At 35.7% G+C, this 16,713-nt stretch overlaps 2 protein-coding genes across 5 annotated transcripts; both read right to left on the minus strand.

Annotated features, from left to right (window-relative positions):
- Window positions 1-331: 331 nt before the first annotated feature.
- VAL3 (VP1/ABI3-like 3) lies at window positions 332-9,339 on the minus strand. 3 transcript variants are annotated; one of them, XM_087127903.1, is made up of 15 exons: window positions 9,254-9,339; window positions 8,942-9,103; window positions 7,933-8,014; window positions 7,720-7,818; window positions 6,925-7,261; window positions 6,403-6,748; window positions 6,103-6,199; window positions 5,577-5,751; window positions 4,712-4,785; window positions 3,739-3,786; window positions 3,378-3,641; window positions 2,768-2,817; window positions 2,346-2,459; window positions 1,753-1,823; window positions 332-1,589 (listed from the first exon to the last, which is right to left on the minus strand). In XM_087127903.1, exons 2-15 carry the CDS (start codon window positions 9,094-9,096, stop codon window positions 820-822), a joined length of 2,682 nt encoding a protein of 893 aa, XP_086984029.1. In that variant the 5' UTR covers window positions 9,097-9,103; window positions 9,254-9,339; the 3' UTR covers window positions 332-819. The 3 variants fall into 3 exon arrangements, with proteins under 3 accessions (XP_086984029.1, XP_086984027.1, XP_086984028.1); XM_087127901.1 differs by having other exon boundaries at window positions 3,718-3,786; XM_087127902.1 differs by lacking the exon at window positions 9,254-9,339 and having other exon boundaries at window positions 3,718-3,786; window positions 8,942-9,203.
- Window positions 9,340-10,736: 1,397 nt separating this feature from the next.
- On the minus strand, window positions 10,737-16,242 carry SPHK1 (sphingosine kinase 1). 2 transcript variants are annotated; one of them, XM_023689282.2, is made up of 11 exons: window positions 15,638-16,242; window positions 14,981-15,103; window positions 14,777-14,877; window positions 14,524-14,596; window positions 14,195-14,281; window positions 14,005-14,082; window positions 13,756-13,826; window positions 13,068-13,361; window positions 12,213-12,335; window positions 11,862-12,025; window positions 10,737-11,479 (listed from the first exon to the last, which is right to left on the minus strand). In XM_023689282.2, exons 1-11 carry the CDS (start codon window positions 15,963-15,965, stop codon window positions 11,476-11,478), a joined length of 1,446 nt encoding a protein of 481 aa, XP_023545050.2. In that variant the 5' UTR covers window positions 15,966-16,242; the 3' UTR covers window positions 10,737-11,475. The 2 variants fall into 2 exon arrangements, with proteins under 2 accessions (XP_023545050.2, XP_023545049.2); XM_023689281.2 differs by having other exon boundaries at window positions 10,737-12,025.
- Between the last annotated feature and the right edge of the window lie 471 nt (window positions 16,243-16,713).

Here is a 16,713-nt window from a genome sequence, read left to right on the forward strand (position 1 = left end):
TTGAATTTATGTCATTTAAGTTAGGTTCTTAAATATGTAAGATATCTAATTTAGTATCCGAGCTTTCAAAAACATCTATTGTGATCTAAATTGTTCTTTCCGTACCAAATCTCTTAAGGGTCAAATTCCACTTCGGTTGGGGAGGAGAACAAAACACCCTTTATAAGAGTGGAAATCTGTCCCTAACAAATGCATTTTAAAAACCTTGAAGAAAAATTTGAAAGAAAAAATTCGAAGAGAACAATATTTGTTAGCGGTGGACTTGGGCCATGTCAAGATATCAAATATGTATTATGTTTTTTTTTTTGTAGAAAGATCTCAACCAAATAAGTATCAAGTAATAACGATGATGAGATTGGTTTAAGAATATAGCATTCGAATCTCCGGAACTCCAAATGCTGCTGGAGTAAAAAAAAAAAAAGGAAAGACCTATTAAACACAGAACTAGAGGTATGGAATAAAATTACTGGAGATTATCCCAAGAAATGGAATCCGAGCCAAACTTGGAAACCAATTTCCATTTTCAACTGTACTGGAGATCAAATTCAGCTTGTTAATACTCCTGCACAAAGTATTGATTATATGCTTTCCTAATGTCAGATTGTTGGCTCCCTAAGCGATTTCATCAGTCAGTTCCCTGCTCAGTATTCCGCTGTCATCTAAAGCTGCTATAGAGAGTGGTTGTGTCTCAATCCTGATCAACACATCCTAACGCTCTTTATGTACAGATTTTGCAAATGGATGAAGTCAGCGCGGATGAATGTACAACAAAAACTGACCCACATATGAAGTACCCGCATGTAAGCAGAATGCTTTTACTCAACCTGTGGATGGCATGGATGCCGTAGCATTGAAGGACAAGGTTGCAGGCTGGTCCTTGTCCGCGTCTACATTGCTGCTACTGAGATCAATGACACTGCTAATATTCTCAACTCTGTGTTCACGTTCCACTCCCGGTTCTAACGGATCACTTGATGAACTCCCCGTGCCACCAGAGTTCAATCTCTGTTGCTCAAAGAATCTATCCCCAGTATCTTGAAGATTTTTCATCATGCTTCCAGAATCAGAACCTGGAGACAGCTCGTCTTCTCGCTCTGGCTGCATATTCAGATCAATTTGGCCTTTGAAAGGAGAAGTGGATGGCTTGTTCTTATTAGGATCCTCATCAGAGCCATCGTTCATTTTTCCTTCCTCAATCAGCTTACTTGTACTTGTATTACTGCAAGTAAGAGATTCATCATCCATTGATCTATCCAAGAACATTTCATCCTGAAATTGTTGCCTTTGGCGTATAGTTTCTGCTTCCTTTACAGATTGCTTTTTTTCACGTCGTTGCATTAATGTTTGAAAACGACGCTTTACTGTCAGGCAGACATTACAGGTGCATGTCTGCTTATGTTTTGGTCCCTTCCCACTTGGAGGCTGAATGCATACTATGCATGAGCATCCGGGTCTGTGACGGGGGTGCTTCGTAGTGGCCTGGCTTACCTCACCCTCTCCTAAGATGGCTAAATTTGCAAGTGTGTCGAGTCCCTCCAGAGCTTCCACATTATCTGGTTCTAGTTTGGTAGCCTTCTTGACAGGAGCAGCTATAAATAAAATCAACAGATTAGGAACATTGGGTACAAAACAAAAACTTAATAAGACAAATGGACAAAAACTAGAGAACAATCTAATAAAATCAATTGAGATTCATTCCTGCATGAAGATACGGTCAAAGATGCAATAGTTTTTGTTATGAACAATTCACACCTGAATCACCGGGGGATAGTAGTTCTTCCAGCTGCTCTGTTGACAACTCTTGAGCTGCTGAGCAAAAAGATCTAGTGGCAGAGAGAATTATATTAGTAAAATCCAGAGGTCACTGACTACATCAGAAGCACCAAGATAATTCCTCCCAAAAACTCCCACGACTATTTTTAATCCTTCCCTCCACGAAATTGCCTCCAAGGGACTATGAATGCTAAGGAAACACATCAGAAAGCATTACCTTAGCCTAGCAATTTTTTTTTATTGACCGAAAGACAGTTTGATAATCATGATTTTTTGTTTTTGTTTTTAGAATTTAACTAAGAATTCAAATATTTACTTAGTAAAGCTAAAAATCACGGTAAGAAAACTGGGGTAACGAGCGTAAATTTTAAAAACAGAAAACTAAAAACGATATTGTTATCATAGAGTGCCTAAATAATTAACCTCTAGAACCAGCAGAATGATAACACAACATGTCCAAACGACAAATATACATATCGGAGAACGGAGGAGAAATCCCCAGCTATACTATAAGTCTGCAGTAATATTTAGATCTCCTTATGATTTAAAAGAGAATAATGTGGCCTTTTTACCTCTCAGGATCCCATGAGTTGTCAGAACAAGTCCATTTTGAGGGAAGAACAGCACTGGCTGGCAATTTTCGCCACTTCAAACAGTCTTCACATTGATTCCATTGAATCCTTTCACTGAAAGAAAAAAACCACAGTATTTGGAACGCACAAGGATAATATATATTTAACTTACAGGCTTGCCAATGTTATATATGGTAAGATGTCACAACCACAGGAAGAAGAAAAAAGCTATTATACACACGCATCCTTGATATATGAAAAAGAAAAGAAAAAAAGAAGAGCAAAACATTGTAACAGGAAAATTATTTGAATGGACATCCTAGCACGTATAGAAGAGAGTTCCAAAGGAAAAATGAACATGATGACAATGCAGAAACAGTACACGAAAGTCATCAACCCACCAAAAAAGAGAGGTCATTTACCCTGTATTATCAGGAGGTATAATTGTTGGCTTCCCAAGTACAGGTGCCTCCTGTAATAACATAAGCCAGATTATCGATGTTACTTACCATCACCCTAAAATACATGCAGCATAAGATAGACATCATATGAACACACAAAGGACTGCTATTCTAATCTTAAAGCTGACTAGCACACCACTTGCAATTTGAACCTTGGGCGAGTAGGAATGGCTGAAGCCATATCATGATGAATCTGAGGCAAACAATTGGATAAAAGAGAAAGGACAATCTCCAAAATGATTGTCACAATCATTGTAATCATGACATAAATTAATACAATTTCTGGATCCAACAGCAGCGATGGGCATTTCAAAATTGAGTTTAGAACAATTGAATTAGAATGTGAAAAACGCTTGTCACTTCCATCAGTCATATAACTGTCAACATAAGCAAACTATAAGGGTCTACAACCAGTTGCAAGTACTAAAAGCATCAAAGCCGAAGTATCTATTCCGTTGTGAGCACCAAAAGTTTGGTCGGAGAAGGATACTTAACTTTCAGTTCACAGGGGGATTGAAATGCTAATAATAAATACATGGAACCAAAAATTGATGGCTCTAGAAAGTTATACCTCATATTCCTCAAATTCGAAACCTTCAATGACCAAAACATTAGGAACCTGGTTTGGAGGAGCTCGAAGCAGTCCTTGAGCTTCTTCCCATGTTATCTTCAACTCAATCATGTCCTCATTTTCAATTCTAAGGCGCTTACTCTTTGAACCCAAGGTGCTGCTCTTCCTCTTTCTAGAAATTGAAGGTTTGGCTCCCAAGACCTCTTTCGCTATGTATCCAGACTTATCAACTTTTGTCCACGAATTAGGATCAGCCAGTTCAGCCTGGTTGATTCAAGAAAATGAAGGTGATCCCATAGTTATTGTTTAAGTAATGGATAGCAAATGAAGCCTTACTAACTTTGACTTTCATATTACTGACATCTCCATGTACAAGAGCTCCATTCTTGGTCTTTTTTGCTTCATTTTCCTGTCAAAGCAAATACTGAGTTAAAACACAAGCACTTTTTGGATAAAATCAATTTGTTTTGATAGTAAAGAAAAATTGGGAACTCATGCTTAAAATTAGACATGATCAAGAAAAGATTACCACTCAATAAGTTTAAATTTATATCACAAAAGCCTGCTAAGACTATTACTTACTCAGTAAATGATACATGTAAATATTTGCAGACAGGCGTCAAATTCTCATTTAGCAGATTACAAATCACAATAATTTAGTTAGGCAGTACGTTTAATAATCACAAAATAATTAATATTTACCTCTTCCATTAGTTATGTTCATTTAAAACTAAATCTTGCGATGGATCCAATCCTAAAAGGCACTTGTTATATATCAAAATCTCAAATCAAATAATGATGCAAACTTGTAAGTATAACTTACAAATTACAAGGTTACCAACTTCCGCACATTACACTTGCATTAAAAAAATTCTCTAGTTTCTTTCATACTATACTCCCTAGATGATTGCCTTTATATCATTAATTCATAGTATTTAGCCCTACTCTAAAGCTTTTACTATTCTGTGAATCATGTTCAATAGACTACTTCTGCAACATTTCTGCAGTCGCCTTAACGATCAAGTCACCATTTGCAACTATTTTTCCAGAAAGCACTGTTGCCAACATTCTCAACAATCTAAAACTGAATAAATCAATTATAATACTCTGGTTTCATTCTCAGGTGCAAAATTATAGCAACTTAGATGTTTTAAATACGAATTGATAGCTAAAAAGAAGTGAACAATGAAAGATCTTCGCACAAAATGAATCCATATATTATTTTACATACAAAATAATGCGTTTAACTTCCATATCCTAATGTCATTAGATGCCGATCTCACTCAAGGTTTCAGCATACACAAAAGCCATAAGCTATCTTGAAAATGGAAAACCTGATCAGCCGCTGCTGAGGCCTTTCTGAAACCCATAACCAACTTCCCTTCTGGCTCTAGCCGACTAAATGTCACTGATGACATGGAAGGAAGTTTCAGTCCATAACATGAGTGAGACCGTACTCAATATATCATAAAAAATAAAACTTGCGGCTTGGTAAAAAAAACAGAACATAACTTGCAGCATTCAAGAAAATGAGTAATGAACCATGAACAAATTGGGGTTGTTTGATGAACATTTTGGAGTTATTTGGCGATTTGTTTTGCAGATTACTCTTTTGAGAACAATTTTATAAAATTGTGATAGGGAGGTTTCCAAAAGCACATCTGTAATCATTGCAAGCCTGAAAATTTCTGAAAGAAAATTAAATTCCATTGTTCTCAATAAAGGACATGTGAGACTAAAATTAAAGGAAAAAAACATTTAAAGAACAGTTTTTAAACACAACCAAACAGCTTTATGGTTTTTAGTTTTATGCACTCATAAAAATATATGTTTTAAAAGTTTTAATATTTTGTAACGTGCCGTTGTGAATAATTCTTATTAACTTTTCCAAAATTTTAAATATAAAAAAGATTTTTGAAATACATATAAGCATTTTAAATTTGGGTAAGAGAGATCAAACAAAAGCAAAATAGAAATTATAAGGAAACAGCCTTGGTCTTGTAAATACTGAACTGAAAACGTTACAATCAAACTGGCCTTAGCAAGTTAACGGTATTGCAAGTGTTCAAAAAGATTAAAAATCACTTCCAACGAAAAATAACCCCAAAAGAAGCAAATGCCACCCCAAACCTAACTTTTAACAAATTAGGTGTGTAATTCCTGATGGGATACATATTTTCTTGCTGTTATATGCTTTACCTGTGTCACCTGCTTGCAATTGCATGGCCTGTATGCAGGGAGTAACCCCCTCAAGAACATACATCCTGCTATTGTTATTAGGCCAAAACCGGAATTGAAATATCCATTCCTTTCCTTTTGCATCCTGTACTTTTAGAGGTAACCCCTCGGGCTGGGAAATTGATGGAAAATAGGCCTGCAGGTAGAAAGTATATTATAACCAACTGATTGATGACAGAAAAAACAGGTGAAGTATATCCATAGATGAAGCAACATAACAAAAACGATGCATAACGGTCAATAGCAGCAAGCATTTCACCAAGCTCGAGTATTTGCCTTTAAGAATCCATCTCAAGTATCAAAATAACTACGAGGTACGACAGTAGAGCTACTATGCTAAAAAGATTGAAAGCACTAAAATCTTCAGTCCTTGCAAGTAGAATACTGGTAAACATATTCGACTTGCAACCAGAATTGGACTTTAATATACATATTGAACTCACAAATAGAATTAGAAACAGTAAGACGCTAGAAATTGAATACTCACCTCTGCACATTTTTTAGGAAGCACCAAACGCCCAATTCGCCCAGCATCACTAGCACTCAACATTTTTTCAAACAATGGAGTAATTACAGAATTTGAGCTGAAAGATTGTCAAGGCTACCAGCTAAATACTTCTAAAATATTTGAAAAAACTATGTAAAAAGATCCTTGAATATTTCTACTAGAATTTAACTGAAATTCTTCAAAAGAGTAAGAAGCCAAGTAATCAGAATTACTAGCCTTCAACAACCATATTATTTTGCATTATAAAATCATCCCAAGATTGTATCAGTGGAAGGATACTCGACAGATATTTGTTGTAGCTCTTGGTCAGTAAACCTAGGCCAGTAACGCGGAAGCAAATAATTCTTTCCACGTGAATCTCCCCTAGGCCTTCCATTGCGAGACTGTGGTTCATTAGAGGAGTCAGCGCCATTTTGCAAATTGGTGTGGATCTGCTTTGGCAGAGGAGATAGTGAAGTCGATCTCAAATGAGTTCCAGAAATCCTACTCCTTGCACTTGGTTCATTTGGAGGTGCATAAGGTACATTCAAACCATATTGCGTAGTAGATGAATCCTCCTTCACAAAGCTAGACTGTTGTGGTATATTAGAACATGAGCTAGGTTTATCCTCACATTTAATGCCTCCTACAAAGTATAAGTAATCAGGCTCAGCCAACACTTGGTGTTCATAATAACTAAAACACTGTTCTCAACAAAATGAACGATGACGACTGATCAGCATTTTACTCATTATCTGCCCTTCTTCATAGCATAGAAAGTCGGGAAAAAAAAAAAAAAAAAAAGAGAGAGAAGATACACACCTGCAGTCCCATTTTCACAAATATCCTGTCCACATTGCATCAGGCTCCCATTCAAGAACCTTTCAGAGAAGTCGTCATTTTTTCTTTTTTCAATGGACACGGGCAACCTTTCACTAGTATTGAGTTTGTTAAGCGCAGCTGATATGTCAACTTCATAAGGTGGTCTGTGATGCAATTCACCAGAAGGGAGGGAGGAATTGAACATACTGGGAGCTTGGCGCCATGGTACAGGACCTGATCCAGCCAACTGACTCCAATTTTTCACAGACAGGTCTTTCAGTCTGTCAGAGAAAGCTGAATGGAAAAGCAAAGTCTGTGGCCATGCTGGATTAAGTGGCTGAACCAAAAAATGAAAAAGTTGACTTAGAATGAGGAATATAATGGAATTCAACCAAACTGTTGACTTATAATTCACTAGAAAAGAACCTACAAAAAATAATATATTAAGGATGCTGAGAAGGTGTCAGAGCTGGCTAGAGGCTTGTTAAGAAAAATGTATCTTTATCAACTTACATCACATCAATTTAAATGATACTTTTAATTTGAAACAAGGTGATAATTATGGCCAGACTTGAAGAAAAAAAAAACAAAACTATCGCCTTTGTAATTTCCACTTTCACCAAGAGGTTTCCTTCTGATATCAATACGCAATTGCTGCCATCAGCATTGAGACAGAAGTCACACCCAAACATTTTACTCATAAGTCACAAACCAAACAAAAAGGTCAAAAAAGGTATGAAAACTTTAAAAAAAAATCTTGATGAAAGAATGAACAATAGCCAGATGCATCCTTACTAAGATGACATTCTTCCGTGCACATGTCATGCACTCGATACCCCCAGGATCCAATAAGGTGAATGCATGAGCTGAAACAATACAACCACAATGAACCCGCTGGAGAAAGAGATTTTAAATTAGTAAATATGTGCGGATTATAGGAGATGGACAATCATATCTTACAAGATTGAGCATATAAATTGATAGAAATGGACTTTTTTTTTATCTCACCTTTCCACAGGATTCGCAGCACCTCCAACCAGAAGCATTCAAATGAAAAGTCTCACAGAATCTTCCTTCCTCATAAGCAGAACTATAAAAAATTTGAATTTGAACAGAGTTCTTAAAATTTTCGAAGTCCTATTGAGTAATTTATCCACAGTATTACAAGAAAACATAATCACTCAATAGGCATAGGCGAATTCCAATCAACATAATCTTTTAATTCAAAAAATCGTCTCATCACAACCAACCATCGTACGGTGTCTGTTTACTTTCCTATTTATTTGGCACTCTTAATCAATATGTGCTAAATCCATCAAAATAAATATAGTATATATATTCAATGTACTAAATCCACTGTTCAGCGCTCTTAATCCATAATATATATGGCCACGCAAACTTCCTGTAACCTAGAAGATCTTAAGCAAGATACGTGGGCGCACTAAGAAACAAATTGCACAAAGATGTTAACTAGTCAATGCCGCTCCAACTTCCAAGAAGGAAATAATATCCAAGCAATATTGTGAATATCATAAGAACAATTACTGGTATCAGTCCAGCCTTCAACTTCAACAAAAGAGCTTCTAATCAGAACATAAACCAACAAACTTCTAAAGGTCGCTAGAAAACAAATCTTGAAATGAAAATTGTTTTACTCTTCAGCCCCACAACACACGTCGGAAAACTCTCTAGAACGGAAAATAAAGCTCCACCGGATTTAAAAACTACGACGGTAATTCATTGAGCTACAACCAATCCCCAGAACCTCAAAACTGAGAAAAAAAAAAAAAAAAACAACAACAACAACGACTGGAACCAATGTCAAAACATCCTCACAAAAAAAACGGCGAATAAAGTGGAGGGGACAAAAAATACTCCCCTTCCACTGACCTGCACTAAACCAAGTAAAAAAAAGTCCAAGGCCGCCATATAAATATCAAACTCATAAGAGGACCAAACCAAGTGAGAAAAAAAAGAGAGAGAGAGACCGTGATTGAAAGTAGCAAGATTAACTTACGCGCATCGATCACAGAGCTCAGCAAAGTCGCCAGTGCGAAGACGCCATCCTTTTCTGGAGCGCTCAGGCCTGAGTTCCTTACAGTCGGAATTATGGCATGGTCTAGAGGAAATAGGAGAGGAGGAGGAAGAAGCAGTAGTAACGGCCGACGACATCGGAGCCCTGCAGTAGGAAGAGGAAGTCGAAAAGCTTAAACCCTAGAAAGAGAAGCAATATATATATATATATAGAGAGAGAGAGAGAGAGAGAGAGGTGCAAGGAGAGAAGAAGAGGAGAAAGAAAGGGAGACGAGCTGGAAATGGTGGTTGCGACCTGATCTGCAATTATCATGGGACGACGAGCAAAACAAGATGCCTATGAAACCAGAAGAGGGAAGGAGAGAAGACAGCGACCTATTTAAACGAACCCAAAAATACAAAATAAAAAAAATAAAAAGTAAAATAAAATAAAATATTATTTTAGTCAGTACAATACAATCAGTCCACGAGGCTTCAAAATCACGTCGAGTCGTGTCCTTTTTCTTTCTTTTTATTATTACTAATTATTATAATTCTAAACTAATATTATATTCAAATAATATGCTAAACCTAATTTATTTGCTAAATTATTAAAACATTATTAAAATTGATTTGGACGTAAAATTTAAATTTATATATAATAATATCAATTTATTTTTTAAACTCTTACAAAATTGAAACATATTAAACAAATTGGAAATTTAATATATCTTCGAAAAATGTTTGTTTTTTTTTTAATTAAAGATATTTTTAAATGCCACGTGGCGCATGTAGAAAGGTATATATATATATTTTTTCTTTTTTTGGTTTAGAGTGAATAATAAAGAATGCATGGCCCGCCAGACTATTCGAACACGCGCGGGTTTGAAAAATATATTTATTTATTTTATAATATTTTTTAAAGACAAACTATAATTAATAATTGAATGAGTTTGCTGGCAAAAGAGCTGTTAGGTTACAGTTGGTTGAGAATAAAACCTGCTGCCAAGTTTATTATAGAAAATAAATTGTTTTCATAAATTTTATTTTTGGCCAAACCGTTACTACCTTATATATTTTCATGCATCTAATTTATATTTTCTTTGTATCTCTCTAAAATAACCCACGTGCTAATTTAATGCATTATTTAGTAATTTTGCACTTTTATTCTTAAAAAAAGAAAAAAGAACATTTACGTGTATAAATATGTTATTGTATATTTATTTCGTGACGTTTATAAAGTTCTAAAATGAGACATTTTTTTCAAAATCAATAGTGTATTTTGGGATTTTAGGATATAGTTTAAAACTACAGTTTTACTTCACTCTATTTAAAATTAACTCGAATTAACTTAAATTATATGTTTTTTTAGGGTTTAGGGAGAAGGTCACAGCAACAAAATATTTATGGGAAGAGTGATAAAATTACAAAGTAGGTAGGACCCACCACATAACGGCGTTTCAAATTGATGTAGACAAATGCTTGAAGGCGTTAGCACGAGAATGTAGCTAGTAACTCCGTTATAACAGACATATAGGTTTGGTTTAATTTAAGCCCAAACCGATAAAAATATCCATAAATTTGATAATTTATCTAAAATACCCTTTCGATAATAACTATTTTAAATTTTGTAAAAATGTCTCTAAAAAAATCTCATATTAATTTTGGATGAAAATTCTATAATGGTATTTAAAAAATATTCTTAAATTTTAAAAAGTTTGGTTCAAAAAATATGTTTTAAAAAATTTAAATTCTTACCGACCTAACATATTGCTAACTAATATATTTCACGAAACAGATTTAGAGAATGATGGTAAAAATGGAATTTCAAAATGTTAAAGGGAAAAGTAAAACATACCGAGCAAGTCAACAGTAATCGATATATACTTCTAAAATGCGAATGAATTATGAATGCAACATGTATGGTAAAAAAACTAACCCGACGTGGGTCGAGGGTTGTGAAAGCCTTATCTGATAAGGATGAATCCACCGGAGTTGGAGGCCCCACTTCAATTCATATGCATCACAAATCAGAGTTAGAGGGAAAAGGGTAGGGAGTGGGGCATCAAACAGTATGCAAAATGAGTGTTGTCATCAAGCTCATTGACTTGGATGGTACCCGAAAAGGCCAACCTGCATTTATATCACACAGTACAGTACTTGATTGGTTTTTGGTGCTGCTCATCAAGCTGCAAAAATAGAAAATAGGGCCATACAACAATAATAATAATTCGTTCAGAGTAATCAGAGAGTGTAGTACTTGTAGATTTTTTGTTCCACCAGATTGAAATTCCTGTTCTAATGTCTATAAACAATTGTGAAACTGAAACAGGGCCAATACCATCATAATTCAATAAAATTTACCTGTAGAGAACTCAAATAACTGACCATAGCTGGTGTATTACGCCTCTACTTATCTTGATAATCACCAAAGCGCCTGCTCCTATGGCGAGAGAGTCTTAATAAATGCCTAATTTCATTGCTTCCAATCACTTTTGTACTACACAAACTGTGCCGGGTTCACCTACTCGTTTCACATCAACTGTACAGTAAAAAAGGATTAGAAAGCAAGCTTCCATTTACCAATTTGGATTCTCGTGTACTTCACTTTTGTGAACTGGAACCTGCACCTAACATCTAAACAAGGTCATGAATACCTTTAATTGGTATTAATATTTGTGTTTGTATTATTATGTCTTTAGTCTGTAACAGAAACACTAGACATCAAGAACAATTATGAACTGAAAATTTTCCAAGACGACAGTTATGCACCCAATTTTGCCACCTCTTAAATTGCTATATATTATTTCTTTACAGTTGAGTGGGGAAAATCAGGGTTGTTTCCTCTTCCAAATCAGCAATAAAATTGGATCAAGATAATCTGATTTGATCAATCCCTACAAGGGGAAAATAGAGTAGCTAACCCTTGATGCATGCTGATTTGAAGTTTATCATAATTCATGAGAGTTTTCTGACCACTCGTGATAGTTTCCCTCCCCAAAGCTAAGACCTCTCCATCTGCGTCTATAATTCCTTCTTTGTTAGGCTCCTCTACCCGCGTGCCAGGTGTCAAAATAAATGCTTTGACCTACAATTAGTTGCTCAATATGAAGAAAATCTCGAGAAAAAACTGAAAGACCAAAATAAGAATCTGATAAAATAATTTCACAATGCAATGCAAGAGGAAACATTCAAGGTTTCTGTCACAAATCACAGCTTAGCAAGAGATGATTGATAGAAGATAGAAAACGTCAACATAAAACTGAAATATGAACCTTGATATATGTAACAAATGGTGACTTGACATGCCTTCCATTATTCAACTCAGTCATCAACGCTAGCAAGGATAATTTTGGGCAGTCTCTGATAATAATCAAGTCCAAGAAACCATCTGACATCTGCATATCAACAGACAATAATGGTATTATACGTCATCATTAAACACACATAAGATAAAGTAGTAAATTGTAGCATTCCTAAGTACCCAAGTGAGAGAACTCTGCAGTGGCAAACAACAGGTAACTTGGCAATTAAACCCATGATATTAAATGCTCAACAAGTTTCCATACATGACTTCGACAATGATATAAGGGGTAAATCGACATTTCCATTATATGTAAAAAAATCATTCATGAAACATAAAAAATAAGCAACAAGATATAAATATTATATAAACAATATAATATTAATACTTTTCTGCACACAGTTACTCAGGTGTTGAAACATCACTAACAGTAAATCTGTCAACATTCATAAATGCTAGAACCGTTCAAAATAATGAACGGATGCAAGATTCAAATCTGGGGAATCAGGATATGAAGAAATCACTTAGTCTTGTGGCAACCCAAAGGAGATGATTTAAGTTGCTAGCTTTTCCCCTTGGCAGTTTCAGGCGGAAATAGAAGTTGCCAAAGAAAATCGAAGTCATAATTTGGAATTGTTATCTTTAACGAGAGCCTAAATGATAAATTTCAAACTAGACATCCAAAATGGTGTATCCTATGCAAAGGTCAAGTATGGAAACTGACACTCATATGTTTATTATAGGAAAACAACATTATTGCAACTATATTGCAATATCAAGGAGAATTTCCGATTAATATTCAAACTACTTCACAAAACAAACTAACCTTAGCATCTGGTGCTGCCATGGTGTTTTCAGCTCCCCAAGGTACATTGTGAAGCCAGACTGAAATAAAAGGTCCGTCAAATTTTCTCCAATTCAAATCCTTCAAGTTGATATTAGGTCCTTCGTACCCATGCCGCCGAATATTATCGGTCTCACCATCACTTTTGTCAACATCTACTACGCTAGCAGTTTCATAATCGTACCTCGTCGGCTCTCCATAATCTTCAAATCCAGGTGCAGGTACAAAAGAAACACCACCTTTGTAGTGCCTCAAACTTATAATTCGTTGAAGAGCCTAAACACAAGAAATACTTAGCATTGTGACATCAATTATTCACTTTTGCAATGATATGAGGGAACCTCAGATGAATTTGAAAATCACACAATGCAACGGGTTACTGATTAATTCTAAACCAGAGATTTCTGCATCGTAGACATAAACTCACCAGAAATAAATTAAAAAGAAAAACTAAAAATACATGAAGATTTAAAATTATAATATGCTCACAGCCAATTGACCTTTTATTCTTAGAGATACTATATGTCATTCACTTTTTAGTTTGTTTGTTCTGTTGTTCATAACTATTCTTACTGAGTTTACAAACATGTTGTGACGTAAAGAGCATCAGAAGAACAAATCAAAATAAATTGTGTATCAAACATATCTTCTATGATTTAGTCATACATACATAAAAATCTAACCGAGCACTTCCCATCCACCTATATTTTTCCGACTCAATGTCAATATCTGCTATCAATCCTGAAATGAAGCAATCGTTGATGAGTGGGCAAACTAAAGTTATTTCATATAACAATCAAAGCAAAAACCAGAAACAACAGCATCGGCAAAAAGAGAATTTTACATTTTCCATGAGAAATAGAAAAATTAATATCAACTACAGATTGAATTAAAGAGAGAGATTTTATATTAGAGTTACCCCATGCAAGCATCAACACTGCAAAATGTTTGACCTCTCCTTGCGAAATGGTGGCAACATCCAATGAACATTTATGGCCTGCAAGAAATTAAAATTTGCAGGCAAAATGCTTCAACCATATAGTAAAAGAAGATAAAAATTAGAGATGGGGGAAAATGATCGGGAAAATAATTGACAGAACTATGCATACCCCGAATGATGGCAAGAGTAGCATGGCATGCTGTACAAGGGTCACCGATTGAGTGAAGAAGTGATTTCGCCATTCCATTTCCAGTGCCTATGCATTTATAAACCCCAATAAATACTAATAGAATTCTCGTTGTTCCATCATTAGTATGTTAGCTATCAACGCAAGGAACCCCAATAAATAGTAACAGAGTGGGAATGTTTTTTCGTTAGTTGAGGAGGCAATATACTGAGATTGAGTACAATAAGACACGACACGCAAATTCTTTCATCAGAAATGATTCGGTATAGGCATTACAATTCACACGCACAACAGAGCTAAGAGTATGGCACCTGCAGGCACTACTCCTAGAGGTGTCTTTATTGCATCAACCCAATCATCTCTCCTCAGCAGTCCGTTTATTACCTACTAAACAATGTGAAGCTTGTCAGAATGAGGAAACAGGGGGGAAAATAAAGATGAAGTCATCTATGGAAACAAGAACAGAAGAAAAAACAAATGTGACAATGAGAAGGCTAAAGCAGTAAGCACCTAGAATGTAGAAAGACCATAAATTTAAGAAGCAAGAAGGGGAGGACGACAAACCTCTACCAAGATTCCATCACCACTAACACAAACAATACCATCGTATTCGGTAAGATCCAACGAATAAGCAACCTCCTCCGCATGCCGCTGATATTTAGTCTCTAAAGTTAAAATCAGATGAAATGAAATTAATAAAACCCCCTATTAAATGCTAAAGTCGAACTCAAAGTGAAATTATTACAGATCTCTGGGAAGTAATCCCACCTTGCAGTGTGACAACGATTTCGGCATCGTCAAGAATAGGCTTCACGTCATCTAGATAGATTTTGTAACCAGCTCTTCTCCCACCGAATGGGTTAACGAAAACAAACAGCCTCTTTGGACGACCTGGGGGGAACAGAGATGTCACTATTCCAGAAAACAATGGGAAAAGAATACTAGGCAGAACGAGCTTGAAGCAATAAAAGCATTGACGATCCCTTGCTTTGCTTACGAGAAATCAAAAACCAAAACAATGCATACCATTAATGCCTACGAATTTAAAGATCACGGAGGATTCTCGGACTCTTAATCAGCCCAAAATCTAACGCACGTTACAATATGCATCGTATGTTCATCCCTATACCGAAACTAACATATGGCGACAGGAATTTGCAAAGAGAATCGTCGTAATAAGAAGAGTTTCCTTTTCTTTCCGTTTCGAAATTAAGCCGAATGAATAGTATCAAGAACGAAGAATTAGATTATGAGTTTTCATTAAGCTCTTGAGAGATTGGTGAGAAACCAAAACATTAAATCATCAAAGCAACCAACAGGCAGAAACAGGTAATCCCTTCTTTCCATGCATTTCCTAAACTACCAAAAACTACCAAAGTCAATATTAAAACCAGGCAGGATCCCGGATGATAATGATAATATTACCAAGCAAATCAACGCATTCACGGAGCTTCAGACACCAAAGCGCTCGCGACTCCTCAGAAAGTGGTTGAAACACGAACTCCTTCCTCACCAAACCTCCACTGCTCCCAAAGCACAGCAATCCACCAAGGTCCTCCACGAGAGCTTTGATCCTAATATTCGGACCATCCGTGGAGAATCCGAGAACCTCCTTATCAACAGACAAACTCCGTTGACCTTCCTCCAACCACCGAAGACAACCGTCAGCTGTGAGAATCATCGGCGTGACGCTTCCATCGGGGAGGAGAACACGGTGGTTGAGGATGGGCTTTGAATCTCCGGATTGATCCATCTTCAGAACAGAATCGATTAGGAAAAATCGTCTGGATATCGATCTCTTATACGTATGTGCTCTATGTTGCGTGGATGGTGGCCGGCGGAGAGACCCAATCAGAGTAAAAGAAACATGGGCGTTTAGACAGCAAAGGTGGGCTGGCCCGGCTCGGAACTGAGAAGGACCGTAGGCTGGACGACGGTTAACTAAGCAAACCCCCGGTTGGTTCAATTTTCCAACACGATTTTACGATTTTTTATATTATTTTTTGAATCCGTGCAGAACACACAACTTCTTCTTTGATAATATAAATAACTGCATACATAAAAATGGGTTTCGACCTTTAAACACATTTTAGGAAAGGAAAAAAAAAAAAAAAATCAATACACATTTCTAAATTATCCAATAAAACCAGATTTTATTTTCCTGTATTTTTAGAAAAATATTTTAGATTCTTCAATTAATTATTAAATTTGGATGAACAACATATATTTATGTTCTCGAGCTCTTCCCAAGTTCGAAATTAGTTTATATTTTAGTCTCCCAATCTTAAATTTGCGTAATCTTAAATTTGTGTTTATTCTTCCCAAGTTCGAAATTAGTTTATATTTTAGTCTCCCAATCTTAAATTTGCGTAATCTTAAATTTGTGTTTATTTAGTTAATAAACTTACAGTACTACAAACAATCGAACTTACGATTCTTTTTAATAAATACAAGATCGAAACTTCCCGGGTTTTCAATTAATTTATAAAAATTCATAAACT

This window comes from Cucurbita pepo, chromosome 10 (genome assembly GCF_057944985.1).
Source record: "Cucurbita pepo subsp. pepo isolate OVF chromosome 10, ASM5794498v1, whole genome shotgun sequence".
NCBI lineage: Eukaryota > Viridiplantae > Streptophyta > Magnoliopsida > Cucurbitales > Cucurbitaceae > Cucurbita > Cucurbita pepo.